Source organism: Ursus arctos, unplaced genomic scaffold, assembly GCF_023065955.2.
Source record: "Ursus arctos isolate Adak ecotype North America unplaced genomic scaffold, UrsArc2.0 scaffold_7, whole genome shotgun sequence".
Classification (NCBI taxonomy): Eukaryota; Metazoa; Chordata; class Mammalia; order Carnivora; family Ursidae; genus Ursus; species Ursus arctos.
Genome location: NW_026623089.1, coordinates 2,805,376 through 2,824,102, shown reverse-complemented (window position 1 = coordinate 2,824,102; position 18,727 = coordinate 2,805,376). Strand labels below are relative to the sequence as shown.

Below are 18,727 nucleotides of genomic sequence, written 5' to 3'. Positions count from 1 at the left end.
GGAAAACAAAGCTGGGGGCATCACAATGCCGGATTTCGAGCTGTACTACAAAGCTGTGATCACAAAGACAGCATGGTACTGGCACAAAAACAGACACATAGACCAATGGAACAGAATAGAGAGCCCAGAAATGGACCCTCAGCTCTTTGGGCAACTAATATTTGATAAAGCAGGAAAAAACATCCGGTGGGAAAAAGACAGTCTCTTCAATAAATGGTGCTGGGAAAATTGGACAGCCTCATGCAAAAGAATGAAACTTGACCACTATCTCACACCATACACAAAAATAAACTCCAAATGGATGAAAGACCTCGATGTGAGACAGGAATCCATCAAAATTCTAGAGGAGAACATAGGCAGCAACCTCTACGACATCGGCCAAAGCAACCTTTTTCATGATACATGAAACAAAGGCAAGAGAAACAAAAGATAAAATGAATTTATGGGACTTCATCAAGATTAAAAGTTTCTGCACAGCCAAGGAAACAGTCAGAAAAACTAAGAGGCAGCCCACGGAATGGGAGAATATATTTGCAAATGACACTACAGATAAAGGACTGGTATCCAAGATCTACAAAGAACTTCTCAAACTCAATACACGAGAAACAAATAAACAAATCAAAAAATGGACAGAAGATATGAACAGACACTTTTCCAATGAAGACATACAAATGGCTAACAGACACATGAAAAAATGTTCAAAATCATTAGCCATCAAGGAAATTCAAATCAAAACCACACTGAGATACCACCTTACGCCAGTTAGAATGGCAAAAATTGACAAGGCAGGAAACAACAATTGTTGGAGAGGATGTGGAGAAAGGGGATCCCTCCTACATTGTTGGTGGGAATGCAAGTTGGTACAGCCACTCTGGAAAACAGTGTGGAGGTCCCTTAAAAAGTTAAAAATTGAGCTACCCTATGACCCAGCCATTGCACTACTGGGTGTTTACCCCAAAGATACAGACGTAGTGAAGAGAAGGGCCATATGTACCCCAATGTTCATAGCAGCAATGTCCACAATAGCTAAATCGTGGAAGGAGACGAGATGCCCTTCAACAGATGACTGGATTAAGAAGCTGTGGTCCATATATACAATGGAATATTACTCAGCTATCAGAAAGAACGAGTTCTCAACATTTGCTACAACATGGGCGGCACTGGAGGAGATAATGCTAAGTGAAATAAGTCAAGCAGAGAAAGACAACTATCATATGATTTCTCTCATCTATGGAACATAAGAACTAGGAAGATCGGTAGGGGAAGAAAGGGATAAAGAAAGGGGGGGTAATCAGAAGGGGGAATGAAGCATGAGAGACTATGGAGTCTGAGAAACAAACTGAGGGCCTCAGAGGGGAGGGGGGTGGGGGAATGGGATAGGCCGGTGATGGGTAGTAAGGAGGGCACGTATTGCATGGTGCACTGGGTGTTATACGCAACTAATGAATCATCGAGCCTTACATCGGAAACCGGGGATGTACTGTATGGTGACTAACATAATATAATAAAAAATCATTATAAAAAAAAAAAGTTTTGAGGACCCCCCCCAAAAAAAAAAAAGAAAAGAAAATCACCTCATCAGCCCCTGTGGGAGGCTGATGACCTACAGTCCACCTAGAGAGGATGTAGAAAGCAGTCTTGGGTTGGGTGTTCATGGTGGGAATGTGTAAGTGGCCACCTGCACGGAGATGAAAACGGCTGTGTCCTTAAGGTAAGGGAGCTCTAAGCAGCCAGTCGGCCTCCAGCAGGGCTGAGCTTGGCCCCACCGCATAACAGCCCAGTGGCCATCCTCCGAGGCTGGGGGAGGCAGGAGAGAGGATGGGGAGGAGAGGGTGAATGTGGCGTACAGAGGCCGCTCCGCACGGCTCTGGGGTCACGCCTGCTCCCTGGAGAGGGCCGTGAATGGGAGAGAGCCATCACCCTCTACTGGCTGCCTTTTGGGCCACCTGAAATGATGGTCCAGCGCTAAGGACTTAATGGACACTTCAACCTCCAGAAGATCTATTTTCCACATCCATGTATGTTAATTATTGTGAGCAGGTTTTACTGCATTTTAGAATGACACTTAACAACTGAGAGCGTCAGCCCCTCCTCGAAAGGAGAGCAGTGTCACCCTCCGATTCTGTGCAGGTTAGGGTTAAAGGCACTGTCGCTGCGAGCTGCTCAAACTAATTAATGCATTTGCTCCCTACAGGGTGAAATTGAGTTTTCAGATACATTTATAAAACGATGTGCTTGATTGCTAAATATTGCATTCTTCAAGCTATTTTTCCTAATATGTTGCACGGTATGGACAAGGTGAGAAATTATTTCCCATGAAAAATTGACAGTGAAGCTGCAAATGTTTGATAAACTCTGTGCTCGTGTACAGACATACGGTTGTTTTAATATACGACACTTTTATGTCTGGGAAGGGAGGTGCTGGGTGCTGTGGCCTGTGATCCTGGTGCTTGTCGGGGCTGGCGCGGGAGGGGCACCCCGGCTTCCCAGGAGCGTCTCTGCCCCAGGCGAGCTCGCACACACACCTCTCACCCTAGCCCTCCAGGTCTGGTAACGTTCCAGGCTCTCCTGGAAATCCCGCGGCATCACAGAAACAAACCCCCACTCCGCGCTCTCCCAGAAAGGCAGGAACCGGGCCTCTGCCTCCTGCACAGTCTCCACCACGGCCGCTCTCCCAGCTGCTTCTCCAAGACCAGCGCCCCGAAATCGCTTCCTCCCCAAGTCACCACCTCCTCCCCATCACCAGGCAGCCTGCCTTCTTTTTTCTTCCTCTTTTTGTTTGTGTTTCTGTTTGTTTGTTTTTAAGTGAGGCATAACAACAGCAGCAACAATGATAATGATTAACAGTTTGATTTCAGAACCCGCTCTGAAGAAATCACAGTAAACAGAGTGTGTTTGCCTAAGGAAACCCTCCGAGCAATCAGCCGGTAACACAACTGCATGTGCTAATGAACCCAAAGCTGTTAATGTGGTTTCTTCAGTTAAATTGATTCATGAATTTTGAAGAGAACATTATCTAATGAATTTTCTTTGAATAGAAAGCAATTAAAAGGACAAATCAGTCTGATTAACCCCAAAGTCACCTCCTGCCACAAATGGTGTACAGTTTGAAATTATATCATAAAAAACGAGAGCACATTTGCTATCTTTTTGCCCTCTACTAATCCATGTAAATTAATGAACAACAAAGTTAATTTCTTTGATGACCCTGTTCTAGTATCACCTGGATTATGCTGATGTTTAATTTGCTTAATGTTATAATAAAGACTAAACAGATTTTTTTTTCCAGTGAAGTGATTATCATTCCCTTCCGTTAAGAAGTGATTTTTATTATTTAACACGCATGTAAGGGTGTGTTTCCTTTAAGAACCAAATCGCACTTTGCCAGCTTGGCACCGAGTGTAATCAGTGCTATTATGGACACACTCTGGAACGCCGCTGCTGCCCGGGGAAGCCTTCCCTTTGTTGTTGCCCCCGGGAACTCCCGCCCCCGGAGGGCTTGGTGCCCCCGCCGTGGGGGACGTGGCTCCGTGTCCAGTGCTCCTGAGCCATGTGTTCCCTTTGGAAAGACAATAGGTATCGATTCAGACCAGCCCCCTCCACATCCCCGGGAAGCCACTCTAAAACCTGACGGCAGAGGGAGAGAACGTTCTCATGCATTCACCTGTTCATTCCTGCGGCGGGACGAAGAGCAAATGCAATTTGATGGGGTTAGTCAATTAAAATGGGAATAAGGTTATTTTATTTTGCAGCCCTGTTCATTACAGATGCCTGGAGCCAAGGTCACCGCCAGCCCCATGGACCGTGGTGTCTGGCACTCTGAGCCTGCTTGATGCAGGATGTGGACAGCTAGCATAAACTCACAGCCCAGCCCGTGGCTCCTTTCTCCTTCTGTGTCCCAACTGAAGTTGGAAATCAACCAGCGGTGTAAGAGGTTCTGAAGTCAGTAGGCAGACAGGGCCTTCTGTGCTTATTAACTGAGCTGCTTACGCATTGACAGACGCAGGTCCTGGAAGAGAGAGCCTCACGCAGCCCTGGGTGGAACCAGGGGAAGATGAGAGGAAGCTGCAGGTCTGGGGTGCACGGTTGTGGGATACCTGCGAAGGGGCCAGCCCGCGTGGTGCCAGGGACCAGCTGAAGGGACCGTGTGTGAAGGCCGTGCTTTAACTGAGAGTAGCACCTCTATTTATGTGGCTGAGTTTCCTGTGCGGGACTGGCAGCCCTTTACGTCGGAGTTGTGGGGGCCGTTGGTCCACCTCATGTCACTCTGTGTTCTGCCTTTCAGATTCATTCACCGCACAGGTGTTGTGGAAGCTGCTGGAGGCTGTGAAATTTGGAGACACGGTTTCTTACCAGCAACTAGCAGCCCTGGCAGGCAACCCCAAAGCAGCACGGGCAGTGGGCGGAGCGATGAGGAGCAATCCTGTAAGTGGCGGTCAGCAAGATGTCAGCTTGGCCACGGTGGGTGGGTGGGCCTTGGCGCTGCACTTGGGGGCCGCGGGCCGCGTGAGGTAAGGGTGTCCTCCAGGCAGCCGGAGCAGCGCTGGATGGGGAGGAGAGGAAGCACTTGTGATGTCCCCCCTCCCCAAACAGGCATGGGCAGCACTGGTAGGTCTGCGCCCCTGCCCCCATCTTTGATGAGGGTGATCAGAAAGCTCTCACAAAAAGCACCCCCTCTATGGCTGTTGGAACCACAGGAACCCCTTGTCAGAGGCACGACCGAGGAGGACGGAGCCTGGAGAAAGTGGCACCCGGGCATTCATTCATCCAGTAACTGGGTGTATGGGGTGCCTTGCGGGTGCCAGACGCTCTTCCACGGGCCAGGACTACAGCCAGAAACAAAGCAGACAGGCTGCCCGTGTGGGTCATCGTTCTGGAAGGAGACACATACCAGGGTGCCTGACCCCTAGGGAGGCTGGAAATCTGACACTGGCATGCACGGGGGTGATTCACCGCGTTTGGGTGTGTCTTCCCCAAGGGGTGGCTCCATCCCCAAGCCCTTTTGTGTCCTTATCCCTCCTGTGCCTTTGTGTTCAGATTTTGCAGAAAGGGAGGTTCACTCCAGGCAAAGCCTGACTCACCGTGGGGTGGCCACGCGCCTGTCGTCCCCAGCAGGACAGAGGACACACTCTCGCGTGGACCGCAGGCCAACCTGTCTCAGAAAGCAAGTCCACGTGAGCGGGGGAAGAGGCCATAGTGCCCCCTGTCCACAGAGCAGCCAGGTCCACTGGGGGACCGTGCACAGCCGAGTGAGACCCGGAATATTCCTGTTCTCGTTAGCCCCATCCAGTGCCTGGCCGGGCTGCTAACACCTCCGTGACCTTTGCCCCCTGGAGCCGTGGGAGAGTCTATGATGGCATAGAAGCCTGCCATCCTATCAGGAGGAGGACCTAGGACCGTCATGTCCTGGGATAGGAAATTACTAGATCAGATAGACCTCACTTTTTGGAAAATTGCTGTAGCTTTGCTGTATATTTTTAGAGTCATTTTCATCCCTCTTCACCGGGGGGAGGCAGCGTTCGCACAGCCCGGCCTGCTGCCCTTGCCGCTCGCTCCCAGCTGCCTAAGGGCCGAGCCCCGGCGTCTCTGAGAGACGGCGTTTACAGACTGCCTTGTTTTTGTCTAAGAAGTGGCCCCGGCAGGTTCGTAGGGGATCGCACTGTCTTGTGTATCTAATCTGGAGAGTTCTCTGCTGTATTGAGATATCCCCGACGGTCCGGAGCAGTGTGTGATGTGGACGACCGGTCATGCCCATCCTGCGCCTCTCGGCGCCCCGCGACCCCAGCGACAGTGGCTCGCGAGCTCGGCCAGTGTTCTGTTTCTCAGTGGTTGTGTTTTCAGTGCAGGGTGGCCCGCCATGTCCTCCGGGTCGTCACTGCCACGCACCAAGTGCCCGGGTTTACCCTGCATGCGGCGTGACTCTGAATCAGATTCCAGTGTGATTTTTTTTACGTTTCCTGATGAAGTTTGAACCGCTTCATTCCTTGGGAGGGCCACGTCCTCTCCCAGGTGTTGAGCAGCTGGACTTTGCCCAGGCTAGAACGATGGCTGGGACTGTGCAAGACACGGCTCCCTGTCATGCCTTGTGAGAAGCGCTCTGGAAGCTAACAGGTTTCTGCCTGGCCTTCCGCATCCCACAGTCGCTGTGTCCTGTGCGAATCCTCCCTCTGTCCCAGATCTTCGTCCCTACTTCAGGCCAGGTGTCTACTCCTCGTGCCCTTTGTGGAGACTGGGTCACTCTTCTCACTCACGGAGGTGAGATTCAGTTCCCACCGTGTGCTGCAGGCGGGGGTGCCGATCCCCCCGCCAGGTGCACACCTCCCGTCTGGTGTTCTGCAAACGCGCTACCAGCAGGCGTGCAGACAGTGGCGGCCCCTCACCTGCCTTGTGTGCTGACAGCAGTTTCTCACTCTCTGCGGTGGAGACGCCGGCACTGTTCAGCGATCACGCTTGTGGCAATATTCAGAAACATTTATTGTTCGACAAGCAGCATGACTCTCTCCTCCTGCTATTAATCTCTATGAATGTCTCTGTTCAAATATGGCCCCAGTCACGGAAATTTATAAAATCGGATCTCACAAGGCTTAAAACTCTAATGTCCATAAAGTCCACGTATTGACTTCCCTGTCTCGTGCCCAACTGGAGAAGGGCCATGAGGACCCCAGGCGGGAGGACCGAGCAGGCTCCTGACCCCTCTTCTTGGTGCCGTCCTGTGCCAACAGCAGCCAGGCTGGGGGCGAGCCCTCGGGGCCGTCCATGTGTCAACTCGTGCCCGGCCCCTCGGCCCGAGGTGGTGGCCGAGACGCTGGCGGCTGCAGGACCGGAGCGGCGCCTCCCATCGCGGCGCTAGACCTGCCGGAGGTGCTCCTGCAAGGAGAACTTCCCTCGGCCTCCCAGGGAGCCCCGCAGGCCTCGAAGGGCTCCCCTCAGGTTGGTTTAACACCTCCTTGGAATGGACCACGGAGCACCCAAGAGGCGACCCAGGAACCTGCGGGGGAAAGGGGCCACGACCGACGTGGACGACCCACGTGGGCGCCCCGTTTCCTTGGCGCCGGCAGCCCCCCCCCCCCCCCCCCCCCCCGCAGCTCCAGCACGGCAGAGCATGTGGAGGCGCGCTCGCCGGTCGCCTCTCTGCTCGGGCCGAAGAGAGCGGTTGTGCGTTTCCGGAAGGAGGGCGACGAACGGGCTTGGCATGTCTCCGGGCGCACGAGGCTCGCCGCGCGTTAATTCCTGGGCGGGCTCGCAGTAGACGGGAGCACGTGCGGGTTCGCCTCACGGCCTTGGCTGCGGGCGTGGGGTCCTCTCCCCGCCCGCGGAAGGCACGGCTGCCCCTGGGGGTTGCGGGGGGTCTTCTCCCGTCCTCGGCCCGTGATTCTTCCAAGTTTTCCACAGAGGACTTGCTGGCCCGGGTGAGCCGGTTCGGCAGGCTTCCGGAAGGTGCGCGCTCCCACCCACCACGGAGGAGGGTCGGTTTCCTGTTAGATCGGGTGGCAGACGCCGCGTGGGCGCCCCCCGCAGAAGCACCCTTCCCCTCCTCAGAATTTGCTAAATGCAGTTCAAAGGCGATCGATACGCGGCACAGAGAGTTTCCCCACTTTCTTCTAAACAAACGCATTCCTGAGGAGTGAGTTTACTCACAGATTGCCGTGAGCGCTAATGACCCCCCGAGTCTCGTTCTGCCAGTCACCCGGATGGCTGTTGATAAAGATTTAGCATCATGTTCTAAGTGTCAGGGCTGTCAGTGGGGCTGAACCATTTGACCAGAAGAAAAAACGCACAGGGAGCTATTGATTACAGCTTCTCCGTGTCACTTGCTCACCAGGATTTAGGTATTGATGAGGCCGCGAGTGAAAACAAGCGCTTTCCCTTGTGGGCTACTACCACGAGAACAAAGGCGAAGTTGGAGAAAATATTCAGCCGGCACCAGAATCAGAGGGATTCCATTATTGATTGAAAGGCCCCTTCGTGTTATTTTTGTTGGAGACAAATCTATGGGTTTGGAAGTTTTATAGCATTTGAGAAAGGGTCCGTGTAAGTGATGGATTCACGCATTGGGTGAATTAGATTGCACAGCATGAAGATTTCAATGCAGCTGTGATATTATGAGCTGCTTGGTTATTGATAAAAATTACATTTTATGCAGCACAGGGCTTTAAAGGAGAGGGTGTAGGAGGGTACAGATCCTTTGAGATGTCCTTAGGGCCCAAATAAATTTTGGCAGCTTTCGTTCGTTATTTTAGTAGTCTGAATCTGCCACCAAAATTAACACAAACAGAGCAGTGGTCCCTGTTTCTCGTAGAGAAAACAGTGCGTCTTTGGTGAGTCCCCTGCTCCCCATCGCTGTGCGCACAGGGTGCAGCCTGGCCGGGGCGGTCAGCATCGCCGTCCTTCGCAGGACACGCAGGGCCGGGGAGTTTCTAGTCGGCCTCTTACAATTCCACAGCTCCGGGAGCGGGGCAGGGAAACCAAAGCTCGCTCGTGACGTCTGCTGTTAGGTAGGAAAATGGAATTGGTGCCTAAATGTTTGCGAGACTAACTTGAATTCAATCTTTCTCTCTTTATCAGTCAAAGCTTAAGTCGTGTGTATTATCTGATCATGTCCTCAGAGAAATTATTAATGTAACTATTGTATCGGATCAAAACCGTCAGTCAGAGTCGATATTCCATTCTGAAATTGTCTGTTTCTCCTTCCAAGGTGATGGGGAGTGCAAGCTGCTTGTGGGATGGGGCAGTGGTGTTGCTCTCAGTCTGTGAAGCGACACTGAGAGGAAACCAGACTCCCCACCCCACCCCCACGCCACTGCTCTTCCTGACGCTGCCCTGAGACGGCATGCGTTCCCATGGCAACCCAAACTTCCAGTCAGAATCGGGATGTGTGTGATGTGGGAACAGTCAGGTTCTCACCACCGAAGCCTGATGACCTGCAGGGCTGGCCAGCACTCCAGGCTGTGCCCAGCGATCCCCCTCGGGCTGCTGGTGGAACAGCGAGACGTATGGGCGCCGGCTTCTGCCTCCGTTGAGCTGGAATCCCGTCTTTGCCTCTAAACTGCCGCGAGAACTTGGGCAAGCGATGTAATGTGACCTGAGGCTGACCGTGCCTGGCCTGGAGCTTGTCAGGGATGCGTGATGGGCCACAGCGGGCACAGAGCACGCTCTCCCCGGTGGCCTTATTGAGTGCTGCATCTGGGATGGAACTGGGGACCATGCCATCTGCCCAGGGACAGGTGCAGCTCAGGGCCCACTGAGGGGACACTCCAGGCAGGTGGGTGGGTTTGTGTGGTGAGCTGAGACGATGATGGCCAGAGGGCGGCCAGATACCATGAGAAGAGCCCCCGGGCATGTGTGCTCAGCCACTCTTCTAGAAACTCACCCGACTGGTGGCTGGTCGCTTTGTCCAGCTCGGGTCTTTAGAGTTGGAGCTCGGGGGTAGGGGACGTGGATCTTCTCTCTGTTGAGCTGCAGTCAAGGGAGACTGAGGAGCCCTCCCCTTCTGGGACCCTGCAGCAGGGGCCGTTTTCCTTAGAGGACATTTGGAGCCCGGCAGCCGTAGGTGAGTGCAGCGGGACAGGGACAGGACGGTTGCTGGGCGCTGAGTGGCCCCCGGGACCTCCTGTGTCCCTTCCGGGGGTTCTGAGGAGCTGTGCCCTTCGTCCTGCCCCGCTCTGTCTGCGGCGCTGAGGCAGTTCCTGTAGTTGTGCTCACTGACCGCTGCGGTCTTGGTGGCGAAGCCGCTGCACGCCGCACGATGATGAGAACCGCCACCAGCACGTCCTGAGCCTTCAGTGACTGACCACCTGTGCCCCTCGCCCCAGGCAACACGGGGCCCCTGAGGAGTGAGGGCTGATTTAGCTGGGGCTCCTGGGCAGGCCCTCTCCTCAGAGGCTTGAACTCTGCTGAGAGTCCACCACACGTTCCCTCCTGGGAAGCCCTCAGGTTCTGAGTAACTGCTTGTTGGGATCTTTAAGCAAAATGACCATTCATCTCCCGGAGCCCCTGCAGTGGGAACGCCGCGTGCACCCTGGCATTTGGTGGCCCAGGCGTGGGGCCGTCCTGCTGTGCTGTATGCTGCCCATGGAGGGAGCTCCACAGCCCGAGACACAGTCCTGTCCACTCCGTGCTGTCCATCCCTTTCCTTTCCTCCTGTGTTCTGGGCCAGCTAAGAAATGGATAAAGGACATCAGGGCATTAGCTTTATTAGGATTCAAAGCTACACTAGAGAGGTGGTATGGCCATGGGGGGCTTCCCAGGACTTCGCCTGGAATCAGACCCCCCTGTGCTGGTACCAGCCTCGGCAGGGGTCGGTCCTGCTGACTGCATCTGTGCTGTGGGGCAGACAGGTCCCCCCTGCAGGACCTCACAGGGTGCTGAGCTGGACGTTCTCATCCCTTCCTCCCGGGATGGCTGGTCAGTGAGTCTTCCTCCCCTCGGGCAGGGGGTAAAGGATGGAGGTGGGGAAGGCCAGGCATGTCCCTCCTACCAGTGGGCGTCCCACCACGTGGAAATCAAAAGCAAAGGCAAGGCCCACCGTGCCCACGCTCCACCGTGGGCTCCATCCTGAGAACAGACACTGAGCAGCTCTGCCAGTGGGTGTCCTTGGAGCTGCCGTCTGTATGGCACAGGCCATGGGAGGAGGACCGAGGCATTCCCCTGTGCACAGCTGCTGAAAAGGGGCCTCCCACCCTAGAGAGAGCAGAGGTCTCCTCCTGTGGCAGGATTGGCTGCCAGGAGTGTGCCAGGAGGTGGGATTGTTGGCCTGTGTGGCTGTGGGAATAATGACCCACCCGCGTGACTGACCCCCCTTGAGCAGCACGTGAGAGCCCGGCATCCAGTACTAGATGTGGAGTATGAGACTCCCACGGGTCTGAGCTGTGGTGGCTCCAGGCAAGGGCAGAATAACTTGTGGGACACTGGGGGAGGGTCCTGTCCTTGGGGCAGTCGGTGTCTACTAGGGAGACCTGCCTGCAGTTTGGGCCCTCTTCCTTTGGGTCCGTGGGCCGGCCTGCGCTTCCCCTGGGACCAGGGTCACAGCGTGCTGAGCTGCCAGTAAGTCGGAGTGGTGGGGTTTGGTGAAGGCTCAAGGTGCACAGAGCCCCACCTAACTTTTTTCCTGGTGCGTCTCAGTGACACACGGCTGCCCCTGGTCCCAGCAGTGGATCCCTTTAACCATCGGTTGGCTTTTCCTTGTAGGATTGTGTTTGGGTTTGTTTTCATCATAAGGTGACTTTGCTTTTAGTGAAGCCATTCTGTTGACTAAGGCAAGCACCTAACCACTCAGTTTGTCTCCGGAGGTGAGAGGCTATTTGAGGCAGGTGGAGGGGTGAGGGCGGGTGTGGCCCTGGGTCTGGAGTCCTGAGGGATTGTGGGGGTGAGTGGTATCCAGGGGTGGGGTGGTGGCAGCAGTGGCCGCTCAGGTGAGAACAGATGAGGACTGGAGCTTCTCCAGCTTCCCAAAGTATCCCAGGACTGATGAGGGGAGACGGACACTCCCGGGGCACTGCGTCGCATGAAGCAGGGTCAGCAAACCTTTCCTATAAAGGGCCTGACGGTAAATAGTTTAGGCTTTCAAAAGCAGCCACAGATGGTATGGCTATACTCTAATAAAACTTTATTTACAAACTAAAGGGGGGCCTGTAGCAGCCGGTTTGCCAACGCCTTGTATGAGTACGGTCTTCCCTGAAGGTTCCTGTCACTTCTAGAGGTGTTTGGGAATTTTGCATACCATCCCATAACTTGGAAATATAGTTTTGAATTTGGTAAGCAAACATTATCAATTTCTTACCAAAGGCAATTTTCTCCTCCCAGATCCTGGTATAAGGGGATTCTCTGGTATATGCCATACATTTGCCTTGGGGCACAGTGTCACTCCTTGGCCCATACCGAGACCCTCAGAGACCAAGGGGTGTGCAGCGCTCAGACAGCCAGCTGGGGGCCTGCATGTGGCTGAGCCCCTGCTAGGTCACTTGTGCTCAGGGGCCTTGCCCTTGACCCCAAGAGACCGCGTTGGCCCAGAACCCAGACTGATGGTGGCTGGCTTCCTGTTCTGCAGGTACCCATCCTCGTCCCGTGCCATCGAGTGGTCTGCAGCAGCGGAGCCATGGGCAACTACTCAGGAGGACTGGCCACGAAGGAGTGGCTGCTGGCCCACGAAGGCCGCCTGTCCGGGAAGCCAACCTATGCAGGGGTGTCCCATCCAGCTGGAACCTGGCACGGGGCGCAGGCTGACACCCCCGACCCCCAGCGTGCTGGCCGGAATTGAGTACTTGCCAGACTCAGTCTTTGAGCGACACGTGGGAAGTGGGGTGTGTGGCGGTGCCACTGTATTAAAGGAGCTGGACGTGTCCTGAGGGATGTGGAGTGTGTGTTCTCTCTCATTTTTACATTTCACAGCAGAGCGAGTTCGGAAGACCGGCCCTTGTTCGTACAGTGCGTATCCTCACGCTGCTGTTCCGTCTCTGAGGTCTGTTAGAGCAGCGGTGAGAAAGCGGGGGGCCTGGCGGACACCAGGGTAACTGTCCTGGAGGGCAGAAGCATCTAGCACCCACGGGGCCCAGTGGCTGCTCCTGCCAGCGCCCCGGCCCCTGAGAGTTCTGTCGCGGGCTGAAGCCGCATTTGTGTCCCTGAGAAGCTGGCCTCCCCGGCCCACACCCCGGCTCCCCCGTCCTCTCAGCTGTTGAGGCTGCCAGGCTGGCGTTTTCCACTCTAAAAAGCTTCCCTGAAAGCAAGGGGCGGCCTGGAGGTCATGTTTACGGAGGTTTGCTAGCTTTGCTTTTCTTACCGCCAGAAAAGCTAGGGCAGGATGCATCCATTTTGGGTTCTATCAGCCGAATAGAAAAGAACCGCCTGGCCGAGCGAGTTGGGAAAACAAATAGCTCTTTGAGGTGGGTTTGTTCGCAATGGCTCCTTTATGGGGGTCTTGCCTCGGGCCCCAGCCCTTCTGACACTGTTGACCTTCGTGTGCCCTGAACAGAAGGTGACAAAGCTTGCTGACCTCTCCTCGCCAGCACCCCAAGACCAGCCTCGAAGTCAGAGGTCACACAAGAAGGTGGGTCAGCTCCTGTCCCCAGGGGCAGTCCGGAGTATTTCCAGCATCCACCAAGGACCTCGGTCTGACACTTCATTACCCTTTGTCATTTTAGCTTTATAATTAACTATCTGAAAAGCATAAGGGGAACTTGTAGGTATGCATGTGGGTAAATAAAATAGAGCCTATGGTCTATGGAGAGAACACACCGCACCCCGCTGTGCAGTAGAAAGCTGTATTTTTGTCGGGTTCCTGTGACGACGTAAACAGCCGCGAAGCTCAGGTGGCTTGTACGTGTCACTGAACGCTGGGCCAGATATACAGCCCGTGATGGGCACACTCTTGGTGTCTCCGTGGGAGAGCAGAGGGGTTCATTCCTGGGTTTCTGACGTGTTGGGAAGACGAGTGGGGGTCTGGGACACACTTTGCATTTGGGGGCTGAGGAGGTGGTCGTGTTGTAAATTCTATAAGGAAAATGCTTTTCTCCAGGAACTGACGGTCACCAAGAAACATGACCACCCTCTGCCGTTCTGTTCTGCGCTGAACAGAACAGAAAACTCTGGTTCTCAAAGGCAGGTTCTCCTTGCGGGCCTGGGTGTGGATTTCGTCTGAGTGCTTTCCAATAGAGGGCACCATAGCAGTGCACTAGGGCTGTGGCTGGGAGACCCCCAGCCACCACTGACTGTCTAAGGATGGATTTGAGAGTGGGGGCAGGGTGGAGCTCTCCCAGCGGCTCTGGGGTAGTCCACGGAGCACGAGGTGCCATCAGTGATGCTGGCAGACCCTGGCGATACTCCACGTGTCCCGTGCCACCCGCATGCTGGGCACACAGGCCACCTCCTGGGCTGGGAAAGTGCGGGTCCCCTACGCGCCACATGCCTCCTGCTGCAATCTCCAGGTCCCCAGGTGGGCTCTGAGGGCGGGTCCTGGGCGGGACAGCCACCTGCTGTGCGCCTGCAAGGGCCCAGCCCCTGGCGGGGCTCAGCCACATGCAACCAGGGGCCCACCCATCAGAGCAGTCCGAGGTGACCCTGTGGCTCCGCATGGCCTGGCACCGCATGTTTGGGCCATGCCCTTGGTGCAGTACAAAACCGCGTTCTGTTTTCTGTCTCCCAGGGCTTCCTCGGCCCTGTCAGAACAGGCTTGATATATGCCCCGAGGTTCCCACTGACAGAGGCAGCAGCCGGGCTCAAACCGGCACGGCTATGTACCGCTCCAAGGACAAGCTCTGCAGAGGCCGACATGAAAAGCCAGCGCGGTCGCCTAGAGCCGTGCTGCTCAAGGTTGCAGTGCAGTTTATGGAAATAAAGAGGAAAAGGAAAGGCACAAAGAAATGCAAAAATATTTTCCAAATAAAAAGAAATGTCAAGACAAGAAAGCTGTGTTCTCTGGCCTCAGCTCCGGGTCCCCTGCACAGATCAGTTTCCCCATCCATGCAGCACGGGGGACTTTGAACGCTGACACAGAGACCCGTGGGCGCATGACCACTGGCTCCGCACAGCAGCTTGGCCGGTATGCACTGTTCTTCCCCATTTCCAGAGACCACGATAATGAGAGATTCAGAGACATTATTTGTGTTTGCAGAACCAGCGTCCGTGACTAGATGCCCTCGGCCAGGCAGGAGCCTGGGGTTAAAAAGGGTGGCTGTGTTCCTCTCCAGTTCCGTTTCCCACGTGGAGCAGGGTGCCCACCCTCATCCACCGCGTCCTGTGGCTGCACCGAGGGACCAAGTGCCAGCAAAGTCTGCCTTCTGTCTACCCGAGGAAGAGACACTGCAGTGTCTTGTACAAGTGGGGGCTGGATGGGGGCCGTGGCAGAAGGCTCTGGAGGAGACGCGGACTCCGAGGGATCGGCTGCTTGCTGTTCTAGATACAGAGGGTGCCGGCAGGGCTCACTCGGGAGGCAAGTAGGCTCACCTTGCAGGTAACCTAATTAGGACTTTTAATCTTGTCTGCTTTCTTAGCCAGCAGACACACTTACAGAACAACCCATGTGTGTCTCGATCATTTGCCAGCGATGGAAGTCCTTTCTTCCCGAATGTCTTTGGGTGCACGTTTTCTTCCAAGTTTCCCTGCGCACCGTGAGCTCACCCAGAATATCCTTTTCCGAGTGGCCAGGCATGTCCAGTGCAGGTGTACTTCTAATGAAACCATTTCTGTTTCTTAACCCATTCGAGAGCGACAGCGTTATCCCCGAACTTGTTTCCTTTAAAATCGCGACATGAGAATAAAACTCTGGCGAGGAAGCTGCTTAGAAACCGAAGTGCCGGCTCGACCCCGCGGGAGCCCTGGGGGCCTGTGCGCTCTCTCCAGAGGACGAGGCCTCTCTGCGGTGGCCTGGCTGGGTGAACGGGCGCTGATGGCCGCGTCTTCTCCCACTCGACACCCGTGTGTCCCACCTTGGCTGCTGGTGCCCGCGGCCGGGACCACAGGCGGCAGTGCTGGCTCAAACCTCGGCCTCTGTGGGAGCAGCCGAACTGATGTGAAAACTGTTCACTTTAGAGCTCGCCAAAGACCTTAGTGCAATTTTGGTTTAAGCCGCCTATGGGAGAACTCTGAAGTGATAAATGACTTAATGGGGGACACACAGGAAAAAGAGTGTTATTTTACTCAAAAGATCGTCCCACAAAACCAATCAGGAAACTGAGCCTTGCTCTGTGGTCTGAGAGCCGTGGTGTATCTGGGAATCCAAGTGCGTCGTTTGGGGGTGTTTTCTTGCTGCCGTCCCAGCAGTGGGGTCACGGAGAGAGGGCAGCGGGAGGCCCTCGGTGGGGATTTCGCTTTGTTTGGCCTCCCTCAGCCCATGCACGGTTTTTTTTCTTTTTCGTTCGCCAGCATTTGATTGAGAGTTTGTGTTTAGGAAGCTGAAGCCCACATCAATTTTGCCTGTTATCAGTTTGAAAGACGTTGAGATTTAAACGGAGCTCTGCCATGCAGCCCTTGTCTGTCCTTCTGTCTCTCTGTCCGTCCGAAGGAAAGGGGGTGGCAGTTGAAAGCCGGGCCCAGAGCCTGGAGAAACTGCAGGTCCCGACGCGTCTCTAAGCGGCTGAGGGCAGCGGCGCAGAGGGCTCGGACCCTGTGGCTCCAGCTGCCGACAGATGAGCGCGTCTGGCCTCCATCAGCCGGTCGGCTCTGCAGGGTGTGTTCTGGGCGGGTGGGGGGTGAGGCGTAGGGCAAGGGCCCGGACAGCGAGGCGCGGCTGGACGCAGAGCCCAGCCCGACGGCGCCCAGACTGATGAAAGGACATCGTTAACAAGTCTTTAAAGTTTTCTCCATGTTTTTTCATTGAGAAAAGCCACAAGAAAAAATTTCTGCACAGACACTAGTTAAGATTGATCATGGAAAATGCGGCCCTGGTTGTAGGGCACCTTCCAAGAGCCTCGCACTCGGCACCGTGTTTTGAGCTGCCTTCCCGGGTTACTGGTGAGTGGAGCTCGTCTGTGGGTGTGGGTGCTCGAACGGAGCAGGCGGCCCCACGCCTGAGGATGTGAGGAGACGCTTCAGGCGGTCGCTGTCGTGAACTCTGGTGCGGAGGACGGGGAGCGGCTGCTGCTCCTGGGACCGGAGCTACTCTGCCAGCTGCCGGGTCTCCCGTGGAGCGGCTTCTCGTCCTGTGCGTGGTTGTCACCGAGAGGCCCCGCTCCTGGGCCGAGCGCTGCAAGGGCCAGAGCAGAGGGGCCGCGCGCTTTGTCCCGTTTTGCTCCTTGCCTCTCGGCGGCCCAGCAGGCACGCACCGAGCACGCACACACCTGAGGCTTTCGTTCAGTCTTCCTGCTACACATCGCTTGTGTTTGCTTCCAGATTGGTTTGTTGACTTAAATTAAGGAAAACCCAGCTGGAGAAAATATCAGTGTCCCAACATTAAGCAACATGTGATATTGTGCAAAAAGTATTGCTTTTGCATGTTTTGATTGCCAGAGCTACGAGAAGAAGTAGACGCACACGTGAGCGTCTTGGCGGGCGGTGCGGGAGCAGATACGCGCACCAAGCCACGCTCCAGCAGGCTGTTTGGGCCCGGGCCCCCCGCAGTCCCAGCCCCCAGCCGTGCCTCCGAGCGGCCGGCAGAGGGGCTCTGCATCTGCCTGGCCCAGTTGGAGCAGCCCCGGCCGTCTTTGGGGATTCAGTCAACGAGGGCCCGAGAAAGCAGAGTAGGGCACACTGACCACCCTCACGGCCCACTTTAGAACCACACAAGGTGCGTATTATGCAGGGCACGGTCCACCGGGAAAGGGAGGCCCACGGGACAGACGGGGCTGTGTGGCTGAGCCGAGCTCACAGCACGTTTTGATTCCATCCTTGTGGACTGGTTTCTTTGGGGAGTGAGACATCCCCCTGGTAGAGTTAAATTTCGTGAAAGCTTGGAGATCCTTCCAGATGAAAGGTACTGCATAAGCATACAGCCCTCCTCTGGAACAGGAGTCCCAATGCCGGACAGGGGACAAGAACCTAGCAGTTGGTGCCTGTCCAGCTAGAACACACGGGGCTGGCACGTTCTCAGGATGCTTCCTTCGGAGGCCCTGCTTACTCTTGATTCCCAAGAAGGGGGATTAAACATACTCCCAGCGGAAACCTCTGTGCGAGGGGCTGAGTCTGGGCAGAGCTCTCACCTTGTTGTTGCATGTTGACCCCACTGGAGAGTCTGCCTGGATGTCTCCTGGGCCTGCGTGCAGCCAGCCCTCCTGAGAACTGCCCCCTATAAGGGTGGGGGGGAGACGTCTGTGTCTTCTGCTCACACCTGCCTGCGTCCCCATTTGTGGCTGCTGCACACCGGGGAGCCAGACCTGGCCCTTCCGCCTGTTCTCCCAGCTCCTGGTGGACCTCTGGGACCCTTCTTTTCTCCTTTTTCCCCCTCAGGTACTGCTGAGTCCTTGTCACACTGTCACTGTGCTCGGCCAGGGGTCTGGACCACGTGGAAAGGGTCCCAGCTGTGTGGCCCTGGGTGCAGCCCATAGCTCCCAGCACCTCCCAGGGAACCCTCTACCCGCAGATGGAGGTGGTGGGGTGGGGCTGCTCTGTCCCTGTTGCGTTGTCACCAGCACATGTCGAGAGCAGGGTCCCAGGCACATTGAAGGGTGTGAGGGTGGGAGCATCAGCCCCGGGGCAGCCAGTGAGTGGGGAAGAGGGTTGTGGCTTGCAGGCATCTAAACCCAACACCTGCCATTTGGATGCACCAGCCTGGGAGGCCCACCCCTTTGCTAACTAGATTCAAACCTAGTTTGGTTAGGTATTCCTAAAATGTTCTCTTCCCAGGAGTTTTGCATTTCCAGAATCTCCCTCAAGTGGGCTTCTGCACCACAATTTGGACCATTTTTTCTTGGGAAAAGGGCCTTCATGGCTTCCTAGGCCTTGGCTGTGATCCACATGCCCCATGCAGCCTCCCCAGATGACCCATCAAATCCACGGGACAGCTCAGGTCTAGGCTCACAAGTTACTCACCTCACCCTTGCCCTTGCTGAAGATGGCAGAGCGGTGGCCTGACCACATTGTCCATCTGATTGGCCATGTCAGAGTCTCTGGGTAGGGGTGAGGTGGACAGAAGAGAAGCCATGAGGCAGGCATGAGGCATTCTAGAACATTCTGGAGCCAGTCCCATAGGGCCAGTAGAAGAGTGGTTGGCTGGGAGTGAGCCCTGCCAACTCCTTCTCAGAATTGATCTGGTCATGGAATGAAGAGGCCAACAGGTGCACAGACAGCCTCCCACTTCAGG

The 18,727-nt window shown here is 55.3% G+C and overlaps 1 protein-coding gene across 5 annotated transcripts in view; it reads left to right on the top strand.

Annotated features, from left to right (window-relative positions):
* Positions 1–12,348, top strand: part of MGMT (O-6-methylguanine-DNA methyltransferase) — a 294,313-nt gene extending 281,965 nt beyond the window's left edge. For all 5 annotated transcript variants that reach the window (XM_026494402.4, XM_057308350.1, XM_026494401.4 and 2 more), the window contains 2 exons: positions 4,286–4,425; positions 12,047–12,348. In XM_026494402.4, coding sequence (XP_026350187.1) covers positions 4,286–4,425; positions 12,047–12,256 — 350 coding nt within the window. In that variant the 3' untranslated portion in view covers positions 12,257–12,348. The remainder of the gene's footprint in view (positions 1–4,285; positions 4,426–12,046) is intronic.
* Positions 12,349–18,727: the final 6,379 nt, after the last annotated feature.